The sequence below is a fragment of the Drosophila ficusphila genome, unplaced genomic scaffold, assembly GCF_018152265.1.
Source record: "Drosophila ficusphila isolate 14025-0441.05 unplaced genomic scaffold, ASM1815226v1 contig_712, whole genome shotgun sequence".
Taxonomy (NCBI): Eukaryota; Metazoa; Arthropoda; class Insecta; order Diptera; family Drosophilidae; genus Drosophila; species Drosophila ficusphila.
In genome coordinates, this window is record NW_025064651.1 from 741,785 (window position 1) to 763,319 (window position 21,535).

General features: G+C 39.2%; 1 protein-coding gene across 1 annotated transcript in view; it reads left to right on the plus strand.

Moving 5' to 3' along the window:
- The window catches only part of LOC108098314 (protein sickie), a 145,118-nt gene that overhangs the window by 33,081 nt on the left and 90,502 nt on the right, over positions 1–21,535 (plus strand). Inside the window, 1 exon segment of the mRNA XM_017201127.2 lies at positions 5,772–5,942. Within this exon segment, the coding sequence (XP_017056616.1) occupies positions 5,772–5,942 (171 nt within the window).

Sequence of the window (21,535 nt, forward strand, 5' to 3'; positions counted from 1 at the left end):
TTTAATTAAATTTGTACTTCCTATTTCTTAGCTTGTTTAAAGTATTTTTAAATTCACTTTGTTGTTTTCACTCATTGAATGATAAAAAATGCATAAAACACTTATTAATAATCAATATAAATTTCGATTGGCCATGTTTGGTACTCAGTATGTTATTTTTGGCCCCCGTCTGACCCGTAAATACTCCACCGATGGGACCTTTTAGGACCGCCGCCCCCGTGAATCGCTAATTCGGCACTTAGCCCCAGCTGGAAGTGGAATCCCCACCCAAGGACCTTATCCAATTGCCATAAAAGTGCCGCCGGCACTTCGGAACACAGTCAACCGAAAGTTTCGCCAACTTGCCGGATGATATATACATTTTTGTTTTTTTTTTTTCGGTATCAGCTCTGTTTTATTTGTAAAAGTTGTTCCTTTATTTTTGGCATCTTTTAGTTTGTTGATTCGATGCGGGTGTGGAAATTCTGGCAACTGGGTCATATACATTTTTGATGAGTTGTCATTATTAAATGCGGAAAGCCATCCCTCACCTTCTTTTCTTATTCTTATTTTCCTGATGTCACTAAACGAAGAAGAGGGAATTTCCGCTTGCCTTTGCCTAAAAATGTATTTATATACATATTTTATTTATGTGACAGTTGACAAGCATTTCTGTCTCAACTTTTACTTTTTCATTTCTCATTTTGTTTTTGCCTATCAGCAAAAATGCCTCCGATGATTTTTTTTGCAGCTTTTGTTCTTGTTTATTTGTTTTGCCTTGAGTTGCGCCTAGTTGTTATGGGTAATAAAAGAATTGAGGCAAGCTTTCCATTAATTGTGTCACGAATTGTTATCAATTAATGAATGAGAGAGCAACATAGAAAAACAAATAGAAAAACATAGCCAGTTCTTCGGAAGCTTCTTTCATGACATTTTCTGCGTGGGCATTGGAAATTGCCCATAATCATTTTGGGCTTTTTATTCACTTGACACACCTACACAAATGTTTGGATGGCAAAGGGGGAGAGGTTTATATGGCGAAGACAAGGGTTTAGTTTATTGGCCTTTGCAGACGATAAAGTGTGGTGGGAAATGTGTTTGTGAAAATGAAAAAAGAGCCTTTTAGGAGAATTTTGCCGGCCATTTGAGTGTCATAAAACATTTGAATTGCCTATTTATTTAAAATGGTTCCTTTGTAATTGAAAAAACTGTCTGCGAAAAGTAATTGGCACTAGAATTGGAATTTATTGCGCATTTTATTAAAACAAAATGTCTGTTATGCATGTTTTTACTGTGAGTAGATCCATAACTTTGCGAGCATTTATGCAGGTCTTTTGAAGTTGCAATTTTATTTTTAATAAACACAATTCTGATGAGAGTATTAATATTTTATGGGTTATCTTTTTTAAGTAGCTATATAAATGGGAACTATTACGTCAAAGACTTTTTATAGTTCGTAAAAAAAAAAACGTGAATTTAATGTCTTTTATAGGTTGTAATCTGTAAACCCACTTTAAAGCATTTGAGATGTGTGCATCGTTTAAAGGCAGTTTTATGGCCCTCTCATGCGATTGACCCATCTTAAATGATGTCATATTTCGTGCTCCCATTCCGCCCCCAACTCTTGGCAATGTCAACGGACTTGCCATTGATATGAACCCCAGTTGATTGGACACATCAACACATTTGCCCAATCAGTCACTCCACTTGCTTGATATTTCAGGCAGATTTCCCCGAACTTCCTTTCTTCCTGTCTCCTGGCAAATCAAAGTCGCCGGGCAAAAGGTGTCCGAGATTGTTTTGACTTTACTTTCAAATGTCAATCGCCTGTGATTTGATTTCTTCTTCAGAGGCTTTCATCGAGTTTGAGCAAATTGAGTTCCAGGTGGAAGTGGAAGTGGAGATGCCTGAAACTGTTGGGTCAAATGCGATAAAAGCCGATAATACAATCGAATTTAATGAGGTTAGATGGGGATGGTGACTACAAAGCCGTAACTTCGGGTTGGCTTTTTCCCATGTTCCTGGGTGGAATGCAGTGGGTAAGGCAAATTGGGATTTGGGAGCTCCATTATCAAAGAGATTGACAACAGGTTGTCATTGGAGGCCATTCAGCCTGTTCGATTTTCCAGGAGCATCGAATTTGAGACGCTTAATATTGAAAGCCCATTTACAGTGCGGTTCGTAACTGTAAGGTAGAAAATCATTTCAGCTTTAATTAAAAACTGTTGAAATTGTATTCATAACAAGTTTACCCAAACAGACACTTTATAAAGTTATAAAAAATGTTTGAAATATATTTTAATAACACAATGAAGTGAAAATATTTATAGAACGCACTGTAAAAAATCAATTTTAGGAAGCCGTGCTAGAAGCTTACACACCTGAATTCACATTCGTCGGCTTTTGGCCAATCCTTAAAGCAGCTTAAAGCGACTGTTAACTGAAAGATAAGCCAAAGTAACTCCGTCCCAAGTCACACATCAATGGAGTTATTTAACAGCCAGCAGACGCCATTTACAGGCGTTCGATTTAACATAAATTTGCGGCCAAATTCCCACCACGCCCCTCAAAAAAGAAAAAAAAAACCTGTCGCTTTCGCTACTGCCATGCAAATTCCAATAAACTAAAGTACCAGAGTCGCGACATTTTTTGATAAAGAACAGAAGGAGCAGGGAAAGCGACAGCAACCCCTCGGGGGCGGTTATATTTTGTTTTTTGCACATCTCTGACAAGCTATAAAATTTTTATCAGCATTACTTTTATTCTGACATTTCACTGACATTTCGCAGAAAGTAAAGTAAAGTACTCGAGGCCAAAGTTCAACCGAACTCACACCCACACTCTGAATTTCCCCGAAAAGCGTTCACACACTAGATAAGAGAACCCCAAAAGGTGGGCGTGTCTGGTTTTTCATTTCCTAAATGGCTGTTTGACCTTTTTCATACCCCTCATACCCGGAGCGAAATTGATTTCCTGGTCGATTTGTCAACCCCTTTTCAGGCCAAACTAAAATTTATCAGGCTAACAAAATTGCTTGGCCTACACAAATCTGAATTGTCGCTGACAAGGGTGTCAGCCCCAATTATGCATAAGCTCTGCCTCTCGGAAAAGCGGAAAAGCTGGAGGGGGTGGGATGTTGGTAAGGGGGGTTTACAGGCCGGACCCAAAAACCCATTTTCGGAACGCGGGTTCCAGGACCAACCAACCAACCAACCAACCAACCTGTTGGCGGTAAAATGAGGGCGGTGCTGCTGCTGTTTCTGTCAGCTTCGGGTGCCACTTTCATTTTCAATTAGTTTATCCAAGTGGGCGTGTGATTTTCAACACGGAACTTCAAAAAATACATAATAAAGAAAGTACAATGGCATCAATAAAATTAATCGAACCTAAAATACCCCTTAAATAGGATATTCTTAAAAGGATTTGTAATAGAACATACTTTTTATTTAGTTATAAATTTCAAAAAGTTTTAGTAGAAGAACTTTTTACTGTTGGGCCAGCCAAAGTATAAGATTTTTAAAAATCTTTTTCTAAATCAAGAAAAATATAATTTAAAATTTATAACCCCTTCTAAATTCCACTAACCGCTTTCTCGAGAAAGCAAAGCACCCCAAAATTATCAGGTATATGCAGAAGGCGGTAAATGTTTTTGAAAAGGGTGAAAGTGAAAATGTTGCCTAATGTTTTTTATTATTATTATTACGAGAGCTTTTGGTTCCTTTCTGGCTCCGCTGATAAGGCTTAATGTGCTCGCCGCTCGGTGTTTCAATAAAACTTTATCATAATTGACATTTTAATGGGGATGGCAAAAAAATAAACGCCATTTTACAGCGAAGAACACACATTCAGAGCTTAGTTGCTTGCGGCCAACCGTTGGAAGTAATTTAATATTTATGAAACGGGCTGGAGGAAATAAAAGTGTTGAAAGGACTTGCCCATAAACATGGCTGTTGCTGAAAGGTGCATAATGTGTGATAAGTACCCGAGGATAAAAAATGGGTTTGCTAACATGAGGGTATTGTGGTAGTACAGTAGTAAAGGTAGCTTAGATCTTTTGGCTAAGGGACACAATTGAATTAATCTATTTTCTTCAATGTAACATAACAAAATTATATAAATCAAAAGCTTTAACTGAATTTAATATTTAAATCAATATTTAAAGCCATTTCCCATTCCGTTTGACAAATGAGTCCCTCTATAAATGCAAACAAAATGTGTAAAAAAGTGTAAATAAAAAAAAATAATCAACTCCATCAATCAGTGGACCTTTTAACTGGAAAAAATGTTGGGTCGCTGCGTGAGCTACCAAGGATCCTGCGATAATATCAACGGCATCCTGACGCGTGACTATGCAGAGGTTTGTATAAAGGACGAGACAACTAATGGAACTAAATTAATTAGTGAAAAAGTAGCTTTTTGTATGCCCGGCAAAGCTAACTTAATTTAAGTTACGCAGCGCGTGTGGAAAAGGGAAAAATGTTGCTTCATAAACAAAAGTATCTCTTATATGCAGACACCAAGGGGAGTCCTTGCATTTTATGTGCTATAAGCCAGTGACACTGACATTCGCTCGGCCATTTTCCACTAACAAGTTTTCAGTTTATTGTTCAGAAAGCCAATGGCAAAGCCAAAGCCAAATCCTGAGCCTAAAGAAAACAACTGGGAAAAAGTGGAAAACTTGCATAAGCAAGCTGAAAGTCCATTGTGTTTGTTGTGTGTCTGGCCCTTTGAGATGTAAAGCCCGCTCGTAACTTGGTCGGAAATGGAATATGGCTAAACAGTAGAGAGGACCACAGCCGAAGGACAATAACAGAATGGCAGCTAGACAAACAGAACAGAAGGCTGGCAAGAGATAGCAAAAGTACAATGCAAGATATTTTTATTGCCAAGCAAGGCGAACATAAAATGTGTCGCATGCATATGCAGGAAATCATGTGGAGATGGGGGCCACATTAGGATTACCCCTCGACAGGGGGCACAATAAAACTATGTAAGGATGTGGCTAACGACGTGAGGGCAGCAGCCAATGTCTGGAGAGCTAATATTGCCCTTGCCAGAGACAAAAAGGAAAGTTCAAATACCCTCAAGATCAAAAGTTGAGAGTAAAGACAATGTATGAAAGTAGCTTCAATATATAGTAGAAAATCTGAGAACCATATTAAATCTCCACTAATATATCCATTTAAGTAATAATATTTAACTAATAATCCTATAAATAAGATTCACTTCTCCAACGTTTTACCAAGTTTAAATGACCTAGGGCATCTAAAAATCCAAATACCCCGCACACTATATTATACATTTCGACCATACATCACCAAACTTGTAGTCATAGTAGTTAAATTTATGTAACCCAATCCGAAAAGACAGTCGGATGAAGGAAGGCCAAGGACGTCGCAAGATAACAAATGAAACTAACAGGACACTGCCAAGGATGGGAGATGGAAATAGGATAAGGATAAGGCCACTAGGGCTGCCATAGAAATAAAAAGGATTTTTCGTTTAGCCAAAATTGTTGCACAGCTTTTCTTAACGACTTCCAAGGGCTCTTTGGGCGGAAATGTCTTCAATTTTAATTTGTTTGCTCAACTCCTTGTGCATATGTTGCTTTTGGCCAACAAGCAGGATGGCTAATGATTTCCTGATAACCAAATTGCGTAGAAAACTGCAGTTTCTGCAGCTCAAAAGAGACAGCTGGGCTCCCTTGGCTCTTAATTACAAGTTGAATGGACCATTAGGTAGCCGCTTAGTAAACATTTAAATTCATATATGTATTTTAATCTCTTTTCCAGATTTACACAGACTGGGCAAACTATTATTTGGAACGTGCCAAATCGAAAAGAAAAGTCACAGATCTCTCCGCCGATTGTCGGGATGGACTTTTATTGGCCGAGGTTATTGAGGCGGTCACCAGCTTCAAGGTGCCCGATTTGGTCAAGAAGCCGAAAAATCAACAGCAAATGGTAAGTTTTTTTTACCCTGATTAGAACATAATGTTTTAACAAATCTATAAATAATTTAAAGGCGTTTTGATTAGGCATTTCTAATTAAATCGATTTCATTTGACCTTCTGCTTGAAGAAAAACCCTTTCAAACCAACTCGATTTATTTGAATTAAATGGCAGCCTTCCCACTCCCAGGCAAGAAAAACTTCCATTAGACGATGACTAGCTTGATTTTTTTTTGGCATTTGCTCATTTACCGCACCGGTGAAATACCCTTGAAAACGTGAAAAAATCTAAGCGTTGATTATTTCATCCGAAAGCCTCCTGAGTCACTCCCCTTTTTTTGCGTTAATTGTTTTTTACACGACAAAAAGAAAAAGGATCGCAGTGAAAATGGAAAAACAGAGCGAGGAAGAGAGGAATAGCGGCCAAAGCCAGACCATTATCCGGCATATGCAAATGCCGGCTCGACGTGAAAATATTCAACATACGCGAAAAACACACGAACGTTCGAGTGTGGCGTGCATTTGAAAGGTGGATCCGTCATACGCCGTGTTGGCCGTACCACGGGGCGTATGACAAACTTTTTTCATCCGTGCTGCGGCGGCGACGACGGCAACTCCGCAATTTAGTTACCAGTTGGAAAATGATGATTTCCGCCGCACTAAGCAATTTGGCGCCAGGTGGGAAGTTCTCCTCTGATTGAATTGGGATGATGACAGCGATTTCGAAGCTGCACTTCACTGCATTTATGAAATTAAAATTAAAATTAAAAAGTTTGGCTTTGCGACACCGCAAGGATTCTTCAACGGTGAATACTGTCGTGTGTTTCACGTTTTTTTTTTTTTTTTTTTTTTTTTTCATTTACTTTTCTGTCTGCTACGTGAGAAGATTGCCAAAAAATGCTTTCGCTAGGCCCTTTTCAAGCTTAGAAACCAAAAGGCTCCCCGAGGTTCTTTCTTTTTTTTTTTTTTTTTTTTTTTTTGGCATATTTCTGTCGCTTTTGCGCTGATTCTGCGGCAAGTTCATTGCCGATATATAAACAGAGACTGAAAGCGGGTCCATGAAATAAAAATTTATTTCAACTTTGTCAGTTTTCGGTTAGTTGACGTTTTGCATATTAAATAGTCGTCGGGGACTGCGAGTTAGAGATGCCAAGAGACAAAGTCTTTGAGAAAATGATAAGCTCAGCTAAACGTGCGCCGTTGTGGCACGTGATGCAGCAAAGGAAAATATAAGAATCGGGGAAAAACAAAAACAACAAAAACGGAACAGCGAAACCAAAAAGAAGCGGCGAAAAAATAGCTGACAAATTGCCAGCGAAACTTGGCCCATAGTGGGCGTGGCTCCGCCTCGCGTTGACGTATGTGACATGGGCGCCAAATTGGGTTTATTTGAGATGAAGAAGCTCGAAGCCATGCAATGCATTGCACATTTTCCCCAAAAAATATCTATATATCTACAGATATGTGTTCAGTTGACGAGCACGGGGGCTTGGACTAACAAACTCAATTTGCCAATTTGCCGCTCAAATATAGACGCCATGGAATATAAAAAAATAGGAGTATAACCAAAATTAGTAGGTAGCATGCGAAATTTGTGTGTTTTTCAATGGCAGGGGAGCGTTTATACGTTTAGGTGCAAGTTTATGATTGCACTGCGAACGAATGCTCTACGCTCTGAATGGAAATGCAAATAACTGCGGGCGGAACAGGAAAACAGGAAAATATATACTATATTTGCATGCTAGAATGAAATTCACAAATTAAATCCGCCTCTGCTGAAATGTTGCCGCATTTGTTTAGCGATTTATGCATTGGATACTTTTTAAAGAGTCTGCATGTTGATAGAGTTCCTTGTTTGGATTTCTGTATCAATAACAGAGTTCCACAGCAGTGTAAGGAAAAGCATTTCGTGTTTATTGAGAGGATAGAAAACATTACAAATTAGTTTTGCATTTTATTTTACATTTCTCATGCTAAGCTTTATACTTTACATATATAATATTTCAACACACTTAAATGTTTAACATGATATCCCCAATAAATGTCAGTATAATGTTACTTCATTACTAAATTTAATAATGGGTCCCTCTTCAATAATTTCGCCTTGTGTGCCATTTAATTTTAGCTCATTGTCTCTCTGGTTCCCCACAGAGTATTACCTTTACAACTTTATCTATTACCCAAACTAGTGCCACCCGTGGCTTGTACCTGTTTTATAACCCCCTTGTGAGTCCTGCCACTGCTTTCATATCCTGGCTCATAACAATGCCCATTCTCCGTCTCTTTTCATCTCACTTTTCGTGTTTTCCATTTCAAAGCCGGCAAACAATGCATTTGAAAATTTTCCCATTTTCAGGGCAGCGCTTTTTTGTTGCAAACCGGCGACTTCTCTCTTCACTGCACTCCTCGTTCATTTCCCCATTTGTTTTTCATATTTGCATGGCGAAATGGGAAATCCACGTGATAGCAGGGACGCAAACCAACTGCAGCTCAGCCAAAAAATGAAAACCTCGGAAAAAGGGCAAGAAATGGGAAGGGATGAGGAAAAGCGGGGGAAATCTGGCCAAGACACATTTGAACAAATTCAATAAAAACAAATAACACCGTGCTGAGTGCATTGAGTGCAGACTAAAGTAAATTTTATCAACTTTTAAATCAAATATTAAACTTTAGTTTGCGCTTTCCTTTCTTTTGGCGCGTGTTTCAGTCCAAACTTTGTAATAAACTTTTCTTGGTCTTTTTCCCACCATCTTTACCTTTTTTTTTTTTTGCGATTTTGCGAGCTACTTTTTGCCAGTGCAAACTTTACATGAGGGTTTTCATTGCCGTTTCTTTTTCCTTTGCTGCCCTGCAACACGTAGTGCACATTTTTTTTTCGACTTTGCAACGTTTTTCTAATGAGTGACGACGAAGGCAGCAGCCAGCAGCTGAAACAGCCGAAGGAGCCGAAGGACCAAAGTCAAATGTGGCTGCAACCGCAGGCAAAAAATGGAAACGAAACTCTTGAAAAATCAGCGAAACGTAAAAGTGTTCAAAGTCAACTTTAGCGAAGGCACTTGCCAACGCGTAGGCGAAAAAAACTGAAAGCCAAAGTTCTCAGGCAGCCAAATTAAAGGCCAACAGAATTGAGTTTAAACAGAAAGAGTTGAAAAAGTGGCTTAAAGTTTTCGAACACTTGAATGCAGTTTGAACTGCACTCTTATTAAGACGAAGGAGTTAACTGAGTAGTTAAAGTTTTCCAAAAGCATGTAGTCAGACTTTCTTTGTTTTTCGTGTGTTAATGAAAACAATAGTTTACCCCTTTGTAAAATATTTCATTACCTAAAGAAAGCAAGCATTAAAGCACTTAATTTCAACATACCTATGGAGAAGAAACTTAAATCAAACCAATAATTATATTTACTTAAAGCCAAATGGCTGGAATTTTCGTTCAGGAACACGTCAGCAAATTTAAAGTATCCTTATCATTGTCTTTAAAGTCTTGCCATTCAGCTGAGTCATTGCCGGAACAAAGAGCAATTTGTGCAAATTTACTCAAATGAATTTTACTACGCTACTAATTTGATTTCCACTCTCAAACTAAACAAAGGGAGCATGTGGAAGCTGCAAGCCAAAAAGGTAAAATGGCAAATAGCTTTCCTTTTCCCAGCGTACGAGTACATGGAAATTTTCCCAATCAAGTATGTAAATAACGTACAGGCAGGAGTCTTAAATGGGAAATTAAATCAAAATAAGCACATGCTGTGTCTTATATAATTGCCCGTCTTGGTTCTTTGTCCTTTCGTCCTGTCTTTTGCAGGCCAAGAAAAGCCTGTTGTAGCCAATTTGTAAGGCCATTCGTCCTGCATTGATTACGTTTTGCCGGAGTTGTTGTGGGTTTTTCCATAAGCTGCTTGCAGTTATTAGCAGAAGACAAACATGAATAACAACGCACAAGGCAATTATTATGTAATTAAACTAAAACAATAGCACAATTTGATGCGCTTGACTGATTTGCCTTTCGAAGAAGTTATCCTGGCTGGCCTGTTGTTTTTGATAAATGCTCTAATTGAAGAGCAACAATAGAGGCTGAGGTTTTCTTTTCAGACTTAAGCGGATTTAAGTGCTTAAGAAGTTGAGTAAATGTTATGCAAAAATATGGAAAAATAAGAGGAAAACTTTAAACTTGGAGGTGGTTTGATGAGCTGCAGATTCAGGATGGGAAATTTGAGTAGATTAAGAGATTTGCAGTGAGCAGAGAATTTGTTCTGAATTTTCTTTAAATTGTGGTAAATATTTTTAATGAACTTCATTTGCCAATAGAATTTTTTTGTTCTTCTCTAGAACATCCAGCCAATTTTAAATCTCTTTTAAAAAATTACTGCTCCAATCAGTTTACACAGTGAAGCCCACTTAAGATAAATGCAAATGCATAAAAATTTCGTGCACAAGCCCTGTTCGTAAACCTCCTTCGTTTGGCTTTTCCATCTCTTCACCTGTCGGACATTTTCAGTGTTCGGAGTTCAATGGAAAAGCTTACGTTTGCTTTATCTAAAATGAAATCTGCTTAGGTGGCAGGCAACCAAGGATGGGGTCTTCGGATGCCACCCCTTTTTCCATGTTTGCACCGAGGATGCAGCATCTGGCCTCGAATTGAAGTTCATTAATGCAGCAGACTTTGATTTATTTTTAGGGAAATTCCTCTCGTAGCCCACATACCATCTCGACCATCTCGACCATCCAGCTCTTTTGGCTTTTCCTGCTCCGTTTCCATGGTAAACAATGCATAGTTCTTTTATGGCAACATTAAAGTTAACAATGGCACAAATTTGAGTCGGGGGTCTAAGCTTTTTTCTGTATACATTTCAATTGGATAAATTTAGTCGACTTCAGCTTGCACAATCCTTTGCAGCTTTGCGGGCTAAACAAATAAATGAAATTCAACTGTGCTCTTTTCTATGTTTTGCAATTCACAATTGCGTGGCAGTAGAGATGGGGGTACAAAATAAAATAAAGAAAAACAAAAAAGTTTTGTAACCACAAATCAGGCGGTAAAAAGTTTCTGGGAGGCCCAACCAGCGCCTTTTTTGCACGTGCACCATCCATAAATTCCGGCACACAAATTAAGTTGTACGAGAAGAAAAGATTGGGAGGAGTTGTGGGTAAAAGTGGGGCAGAAAAGTGCGGTCGGGGGTGTGGCAACCAATCAATGGCTGCGCCTTCTGTTGCATAAATTAGTCGCGGCACGTGATCCAGTGCAAACTTTCAAGTACAGTTTCCGCACCAAACTTTAGTTACCCCACCACTTAAATGGCAATTCTTTTCACTTAGAAGCGTTTCAACTGTAAGCCTTCCTAAAGCGGCTCCAATAAGCCAAGTTTCTATTGGTCAACGGAGGACAAGTGCACTTGATTCGCTGCGAAAGTTTGTTTATCATACGCCATGTAAGCCGGGGGCTTGGGAAATTGAGCCACGTCGTTGGGAAAACTGTGAGACCACAACATTATTTCATTAGTTTGTTTCTTCGGTTTGAAGTGCTCTTCCAGCAAATTGGAGACATTAACTGCAATGCACAAGTTGGCAACCGAAAGTTATGAAATTGCATTTGGATGGGGGGAACACATGTCTCTTGGGAACGTACTGTTTAACTATTTAAAAGGTTGATTGGGCATAGAAGTTAGTCTGTGATTCATGAGTTAAACTGTAATGCATCATTTGATAAAATATATAATTTAAAAAATTAAGTACAATAGTTATTTAAATGATTGAAAAATATCTCTAGAACAAACAACTATAAAGAACGCAGCATGAGTTGACTTGAATTTATTTTGAATTTTTTAATACTGTTTTTATTTGCTTGTGTAAAATGGTCTGTTTTGTGTTTTGTTTTTCCAAGGGTATCAAAGGCAACATTTCGAGTGCGTTTCGATGGATTTTCTGTTTTCTGTTTGTTTTTTTTTTTGGCTGTTCGTTCGTCAAAGTTTCGCCAAAGCTTTCTAATTACAAATGTAAATCCCTTCGGTCGTGTGTGTTCCTCTGTCTCTGAGTTCCGAGAACTTTGTTTGGCTCTTTCAGCAGCTCGCAGGGGGAAATGAGGGGATTCTGTCTGGTACTTAACTGTGGTCGTACCCCGGTAATTGTCATTCGGGGGAGTGCAAATCCAGGGCCAAAATCGGACTAAGGACCCCGACTGGTCCGACTGGTCCGACTGGCATTAGCTCCACTGATAAACCAACCGGCCCTCGGACAGATGTTTGCCGTTTGTCGCCTGCTGGGCCAGTTGACATCTACATGGACATGGTCTTCGGTCCTCGGTTCGTCTGGATTTTGTTTTCGCTGCGGTTATGGTTTTGGTCCATGGCGTTTGCCAACTGTTTGGTTGTTTGGTTGGTTGGTCGGTGGGTTGGCCAACAAACAAAAGCGGAAGTGAATTACACTTCAATTGGCTGGCTAAACTGCTCGGAGTTTGGACCAAGTCCAAAATTTGTAATGTGTGGAAATACATTTCTATTTCGGGCACTCGTTTTTTGAGCAACCCTTGCCAAGATTCACGCACTTAATTAGACACGGGGCCCCAGAATCGTTGTTTTGGTCGCTGCTGATGCTCCTCTAATTGCACTCGGTTGCCTCCTCGAAAAACAACTTCAAAAGGCGGAACATAGCGTCGACCTCATTTCGAGTGCTCGGCAATATGTTCTGTCTAAATTTAGACGGGATGCAGACTTCCAAAAGCCCCCATATTCACTTGGCAGTCTTTGCTCTTTGGCTACAGGTTGACCCACCCGGCATATTTCTTCTCTTTCCCCGATTTTTTCCACTGTGGTCTTATTTTTCCTTAAATTTATGGGCAGCAAACTGCTTGTTGACATCATTTTTTTGGAGGCCACAGCGAGAAGTTCATTGCAATTTATCATCGGTTCGGATTTGGTGGCCTAAGCCACCCACATGATTTAAGATTGGCGAGGTTGGGGTCACAAGGAGATCTTCACGATCTCTGAAAAGATATGGGATCTCAGCATGTCGCAATTGCAATGGGAAAATTACAGTGAATAAATAATTTTGTGTATTTTTACATACTTTTTATTCAGAACTGGGTCTTATAAGTTAAAACAATGAATTAATTTGAGAGATTTTTAAAATTCATTTAAAAACAAGAAAGGAAGCTAGCTTCGGCAAGCCGAAGCTTATATACCCTTGCAGTCATCAAATATTTCGAACAGAATACACAAAGGCTAAGCAACATCGAAGCTACGACGACTTTTCTATTAGTTTTCCATATTTTTGATTATTGTTCATATGGCAGCTATATGATATAGTTGTCCGATTGATGATGAAATGATGAAATTTTATTGGCTATTCAAGAGTCGTTAGAAAACTCCATATTCCAAAAATCATGGGTTTCTGATGAGAAATAACGATGTTATCATTTTATTTCCGTTAATTCTATATAGATTTTTCGATCTTTCCTATGGCAGCTATATGATATAGTTGTCCGATTTTTATGAAATTTTTTTTATAAATCAAGGCTAGTTAAAAAAACTTGATACTCAAAAAATCATGCTCGTGGGATAAAAAACAATGATGCTATCAATTTATTTCCATTAATTCTATATATATTTTTCGATCTCTTCTATGGCAGCTATATGATAGAGTTATCCGATTTTGATCAAATTTAATCCGAAATTCAATAGCAGTTAGAAAACGACATCTGGAAGGAATCAAGTCGATCTGATCAAAAACAACGGAGTAACAATTTTTTATTCCATTCTCTCGTATGGGAGCTATCCGATATAGTCGGCCGATCCGGCTCGTTCCGACTTATATACTGCGTGCAATAACCACACAACTTTTGGGAAAGTTTCAGCAAGATAGCTTCAAAACTGAGAGACTAGTTTACATAGAAACCGACAGGAGGACAGACGGACAGACAGACAGACAGACAGACAGACAGACGGACAGACGGACAGACGTACATACATATTTCGATTCAGATGGTGATGCTGATCAAGAATATATATACTTTATGGGGTCTGAGGTGTCTCCTTCACTGCGTTGCAAACTTCTGACTGAAATTATAATACCCTCTGCTCTGCAAGGGTATAATTAAACCTGAAAAAATAAATATGTTTGAATGAATATGTTGTACATTTAAGAAGTACATATAAGAACAGTTGAAATTTCCTGCAGGTCTATTAACATTTTTATTCATAATTCCAGTAGAGTATTTAAATAATCCAAAAGCAATCCATATTCCAGTCTCGCTTATTTTTGGCGATGCGAGCAGTTCGTGATCATCATTTAGATTTATCGATTGCCACTTTTGCCATTCATTCGGCAGTGGTTGTGGTTTCTTTAATTGCCTGTTGACTCGCGAGTTCGCTGTGCCATGTAAATCACAACTGAAGAGAACAGACTGCACAGCTTGGCCTACTTTTCGATTTTGGCAGTCGGCTTGCCGGGTTCTATGGTTCTGTGGTTCTTGCACGTTTTTGCAATTAAAATTTATGAAACTATTGAACTCATTGCTGTTCATTCAGTGAATTACGCCCGAGATCGTTGGGTTTATCTCGGCAAGTCTGGCATGTGGGACAGTCGAAGTTTACGAGCCCATTCAAGAGAACAAAAAATAAAAATAAAATAAAAACAAGAGGTGATCCGTCAAGACAAAGGCAACGCGATGCTGCGGAATGGATGTATGGTCTGCGTACCTCTTTGATGACTTATTGAAAATTCCATTTAAAAATTGTTTACTCATTGCAACCAGAACGATATAGCAGACAGTCGATTGCCCTCCCTCAGCCGCACATCCCCACAACTGTCAAATAAAAACAGAAATCAAAATTGAAGAACTGAAATGTGTTTATGTCTGGCCCTGGCAACAAAAACAAATACAGTCCATTGGTAGATTGTATTTGAGCAACATGTTGCCAAGGTTGAAGGGAGTCATATGTTACTCAATAAATGTGTGGTTCCGTTCTCACTTCATCTTACTTCCAGAATACTTACTATGAACGTTTAAATAAGTCTATATGCTGTATTTTAATTTAGTTATAAATAACGTAAGAAAGTTGCAGAAAAACAAAAGAGATACAAATATTTCCCTGGGCCCTAGAAAATTATTACGTCTGCACCGGAGTGAAACAAATTAAATAGATTTTTATTTAAGAAGGGTATTTTAAATATTCTTTTAGGTATTTTTTTTTTAAGTAGTTGAATTACTATCTGAGTTATCCGCTTGTTCATAAAAACCCCGCCAAACCGGCATCACCTTCAGTAAACATTTCCAACCTTAGCAACATTTCCCAGCGATCTGTAGTCTGGCAACATACGAGCACAAAACCTGTCTGCAAAATGTATCTGGGGACTTTTGAGTCGCACAGCTGGGCGATCAATGGGCAAACAAAACAAAGGCAAAAACAGATGATGCGATCCAAAACAATCAAAACGTTAAAACTGAACTCGAGCCGAAGTGAGCCGAGGAATCGATGGCCCGATCGGAGATCTTTTGCCGGTTACGAGTCAGTAGTCAACCAACTGTTGCTCAAGTCAGTTGTGGTTTTTTTTACAACAGGAAAGTGTCGCGTTTTTAACTCTCTTCCAAAATAGAAGCAAACATTTACGCGGGATTTAAGCAAAAACGAGTGAATAAATTGATTGCTAATTAAAAGCGTCTGATTGGCTAATTAGAAGTGCTAAGTGACCATTAAAACCAATAAATAAAGTCACTAACCCGGAGTTTTTCGCCAGTGTACGTGCTGATATCATGCAAATTTCGTCGATGATTTCTCAAGCTTGGGAAAGAAAATTTCATTTGTTTAATTGCTAGCGTTTATTGCCTTAAATGTGCATACTGTACATAAGTTTGTGTGTGCGAATTCCGCAATAGATTATATCAATTAAAAAATTTAAAATTTCGTTCAAGTGTCTTTTTCTCCTTGCTCCAATTAAAGTCGGAAAAAAAGCAGAAGTAAAGAAACTTAAAAACAAACGAGAGAAACGAAAAACACTTCGTGCCACCGACGTATGCAGGTCAAGTAACCTCAAGTAGCTAACACAACAGCAGCCAAAAAAATAAAGTTGAAGAGGTAAATGAAAATGTTTGACCCCCCGCATCCCCCCTCCCCCCACTCTTCATTTTATTTCCAAGATACTTATCAATTTTACGTTAAATTAACATCAAATCAACATAAACAATGCGAGGAGTCATAAAAAAGAAGTCACCACACACACGCATGACACCCCCGTGGGTTGTCAGTTGAAATGAAAATGAAAGAGGCAATTGGAATAGGCCTGGCCAAAACTAATTATCATGACACAACTGTCAAAAGGTGAAGGAAAAAAAAAGGGGGAAATAGGGAAAACCGTTCGTTGGCAGGCGCGATGGCCACGCCCCTTGTTAGCCTATCGTCCTCGATCTGCGTCCTGTTAGCCACGTCATTTTTATGACTTTCCCTCCCCATTGTGAACCTTTTTCCGTTTTTCCTTGCCCTTCCATTTTTCCCCCGCGACTGACTCGATGCCTCCTTTTGGCTCACCTTTTCACCTACATCCACATGTAGGTAATTTTTGGCCTTTTGTGGCCAGGCGTGTGCGGCTAAACTTCGGCTACGTGCCCATCTATTCCGGCTAAAATCGGGGCACAGCTGCGACGGATCAGTGGCGTAGTTTTGGCCACGGGGGTTCAGCTGCAATCGGTGTGAATGGAGGTACCACAAAAGGTTGTAGGAATATGTAATAAAAGGAAAGAAGTCAGTAGGTCAATTAGGATTTCATGGTTGTTAATTGTGATCGGGGAATATGGATAAGGTCTTTGTATGATGGTGAAATTTTAAACCGTGAGATTACCATCTAAATTATTAAAGTTGTATGATATGCTTATAATACCAAAGAAATATTTAAAGAATTACCTAACTATTTTCCTTTAATATTGATCAAACAACAACAATTAAATATACAATTCATCTTACTTTTTCTATATTTGTACCCCCTTTTCAATCTAAATCCCAAGCCACTGCTTCGAATATCGCTCTTAACGTACTCTCCATACATAAAATTACCTTTTCATTCCCATTTCTCTGTATTGTTGGCGAAGTTTATTGTCATTCTATTGCCCCTCATTGTCGATGCCAATGGCTTTGATGGCGGTCGATCTTCAGAGGTTGACAATAAAATGCCCATTCTTGCTACAAATTACATAATTATTGCTATTGACCTTTGTTAGCACGAGGGCTTATTAAATTTCGGTGAACTAATCCCCCGGCGAGGGCGACTCTTGGGTGGCTTTTTGGCCAGATTTCGTGTGCAGTTAACGTGATTTTATAGAGCTACCCGCTGGGCTTTCTGGGAAAACCGAAAAGTCAATGGCTGGCTATCTGTCAAGATTGCCCGATTGCCAGTTTCTTCTTCTCTGAATATTTTTTTTGGGGTGGGAGTTGGCCAAAAGATTGGGCCAACTAATGAGCTTTTATTTATCACTGACACTGCGATGAGCCTTGGTCACCGCCGGCGATTCATCATCCGCGGAAGGCTAAGACTTCTAGCTTAAGCCTCTAAGCCTAAGCCACCAAATTGAGCGTTAAATGAAGCCCGACTGGCTGCTTGCACCGAACTGTCAAACTGACTTGGGGGAAGTTTATTAATTTAACAAGATTTGGGCGGGTTAGCGGCAAGTATTAAATTTAATTTTCATCTCTGTTTAGTGGCAGAACTAGGAAAGGTGGCCATGTGTGTGCGGCACAGCTGACAGCTGGTGGCCCAGACGGAATTAGGCTTTTTGTTTTGGTCTTGGCCCGTCGTCTAGCCGGATAAATTTTAAAGCCGCACAGCCACGAGACAAACGGCTGTTGCAACGCTCCGTGGACTTTGGCCCGCGGGGCCAATGAAGTTGCAAAGTGGCAGAGTTGAAGTTGCTCTCGATGGTGAGTCATTGTGTGCGTCATGTGTGCCCCAAACTGGCTGAGGAATTGGATTAATTGAGACTTCCAAAGCACATATGACAACAAACAAGTGTGATCCGGCATACCAAAATGAAATTACGGAGAAGTTGGGTTAAATACAGGAGCAGCTTTTCGGTGGATCACTTACTAATGAGTTTCGACTGTAATGCAATAAAATCATGATTCTTCTTTTCAAAATAACGGAAGTTCTTTAAAATGAAAATACAACAACTTTGACTAAAGTATTTTAATTTTATTTGCTTAATCTAAAAAAAAATTCTATGATTGCCACAAAAACTTTCTCATTCTTAAATGTCCAAGCACATTGCTTTAAACCAACTTTTCCCCTGTTGTTTTATTCCCATCCCATCTATTCTAGGCAAAAAGAAATTTAAATTGCCATCAAAGCGTAGACAAGGAAAATAAAAGCTCTTGCTAATCGTCGATGCGGATTGTCAAGTTAGTTACCCATTAATGCCAAAGGCGAAACTTGCTTGAAACACGGTCGTGTCAGTTGGTTTTGTCTGTTTCCGATTTGCCACTCGATGGAATGGCAAATGAAGTTCTCTGTCTCGTATTTAGACGCCTTTCCCCCCTTCTGGCCAACTCCCTAACAACTTCCGCAACACATTTGTCCAATTTGCACACGACAAACATTGCTCGGAGCCCGATTGTTCCCAATTATTGCTGCCATGTGGCGGCCTCCAAGGTGTGGAAAGTGTTTTTCGGTGCCATAAATTGCGTTTGCCAATTAGGCGGAAAGGCACTAGACCTAAATTAGTGGGCGGTCGAGGAGGTCAGTGGGTGAGGCTAATGCAGATTTTATGCCAGCCTTAAACCAAATGACATTCATAGTCTTTTTGGGATGTAAAAACTAAGTTGATAGTCGGGTACAAGTATTAATTGTGAAATATTTCCTTATTTACCTGAAAGCAATGCACTTATCATAATTAAACTGAACTACATTTTAAATATTTTTGATATTAAATATGCAGCTTTGCAAAGTTTATTCCTTTTCTATTAATTTTTACCAAACATCTGAATAACCGTTTATAAAACCCTTCTAGGAAGCCTTAAGTTCCCAACTCTTTTGACATATCACTATGTCGTTCCCAAAAACTTTATTAGGCCATGAAAACCGTCACATATTTCATGGAGATTTCACAGAGATACTGCTACCCCGAGAACATTCTTTTAATATCCCATCATTAGCGCAGCCCATTAGTTATGTCAACTGGCGCGCTTCCCTTGAAATAAATTTTTGGAAAAAACGGCACGCGTTACTCGACAATCGGCCGCATTAAACACAAAATAAATCCATCAACGAACTCAGAAGAGAAGGTTCAAAGAACCTACCGCCGGTTCCGACCAAATGTTAAATTTTAAACCGGTTAGCAGTATTCAGAAGTGACTCAGTTGCAGTTGGTGGCCAGTGGTCATCCACATCCACATGGCTGGTCACCTCATCCGTGGGTCTGCAGTCAAGGTCGCTGCTTTATTTGCGGTTTGTGTACTTTGTTGGCCAAGTATATCGTCTGGTTAAAGGGCGTTAAGCTTTGTTTACGACACACAGAGCGGTTGGCCCGGCTTTGCGGCGTGCTAATTGCGGGGCATCAATAAAGAAAAACTTTCGTGGACCGCACAGCGCAAATCGGAGGTTGCCAATAAAAAAAAAAAAAAAACAAAATCCAAAAAGGGGGAACCAAAGGATCCGCGGAGGCCCCGCCGACACATAAAGAACGGAAATGGGCGCTACAAATTAGCACGACTTCGAATGTCTCGCCTTTGCTTTGGGCAGTGTGTGAACCAAAATCGGAAGTACCCTGTAATTCAGAGTATTTATGGTATATTGGGCTATATACAAAACTAGTTCAGAAACATTTGGGGAATTAAGAAAATGTGATAATGAAATGCTATAATTCAAATAAAGGAACTCCATTATTAACTTGTTTATAAAAATTAACAAACATTTAATTGGCTTTTATCTGCAAACAAGTTGTCTTTTAAATTTGCGTAGGAAATTCCAAACTATATTCAATATCCTCCCTTTATAAGTTACAAAGACTAAAGAATCATTAAATAAATTTAAAGAAATCTTGGTTTATATGTATCATAGACCATCAACTATTCGATCAGAATTCCGATTACCCTGTGGTGTTTTCTGTGTGGCCACAACAAATTTCTTGACAAAAGTAAACAAATTATTTGATTTCATTTATTGTGGCTTGCGGTTATTATGTTTCGGGTTTTCGCTGGGCTTGTTAGAGGGCCCTCGATGGTCGGCGAACTTCAGTCAGCAGCAGTTTTGCTCGGGTTTTTTTTTTTTTTTTTGGTTGCTGGTACGCCGGGGGGCAAAACATTGGCAAACTTCGTGGGCGAAATTCACATTAATTATATAGGACTCTAGCGAGGAAATAACTTTTTAGGTAGCCCAGCTAACCGGCAATCAAAATACGTTTAATAATAACTAGGAAGAATAAAATATAAACGTAGACGTTTTTCAACGGTGGCACGAAGATCAGATAACGCAAAAATTTGCTAAAGGGCGGTAACTTTTTGAAAGCGTTTCATAGATATTAAAGAATAAAATCTAAGAGAATTTTGGTTGAAGGTTATATTTGAGAGATTTTAAAAGCTACACTTTTAGGTTGTCTAATGAAGGCAGTTGTCTGCAAAATGTATATTTTGCTGCAAAATATCTAAAGCTCCCTTTTATCAAGCATTTGTATTCTATACTGCCAATATAATTTCGCTTAGCTTGCCTTATTGGCAATAGAGCTCCTCGATCTCACCTGAACAGAGCGTAATGGCTTAATTAATTGCACGTGAATGATTTACCCGGCTATGGAGTCGCTCAAAGGATCTCCGCTGAATAGATAGCCGTCCACTCAATCAGCTCAAGATGGACAATTGCTGCAGCACGTCATTTCCCTGCAATCCCTGCCACTTAAAGTGGTTCAGACTCCCATTCATTAAGCCGTACTGACTTCAGCTTCAACTTCAACTTCAACTCGAACCCAAACTCAATCTCAAGCTCAAGATGGAGAGCCAAGTTGAGTTGCAATCAGCTCGTTTCTCGACGTGCCTTATCATTTATCGCCCTGGCTTGCATTTTTATTGTTTGCCACTTTGGTTCACATTGTCACTCTGACCAGATACAATGCTCTTGTTTTATTTTTTTTTTGTCTTTTTATTTTGGTACGTGCAGAATTTATTTTATTTTATTTTCTTTTTCGCACTTCGTCTTTTGATTGAAGAAGCGCAGCGGAAATGTCGAGCGGCAGCAGCATAAACACAAACATAAATCTCAATGACGATGATGATCGTGCCGCAGATTACAATGCTGTTGATGACACACAGTCAAGCCACCCACATGTGCAACCGCCTCCGGTTGCATGGCCACTACCACTTCCATTTCAAATCCATCTGAATCTCAATCTGTATCTGAATCTGAATCTGCATCTGCAGTTGCAGCTGCAGCTGAAGATTGTGGTCTCGGTTTTCGCCTCTTTAGCATAAAGTATTCCCCGGAGATTTGACAAAATCCAAGCGGACACCCACGCGATTCTATCCGCGAATTGTGTGACACATTTTACAATTCCAAGAATACTCAACTACGGGAACTGAGTAATTAGAAATGCTGGGGGATTGGTCGACACTATGGTTTCTTTTTAATTTGGCCGGCTGCCCA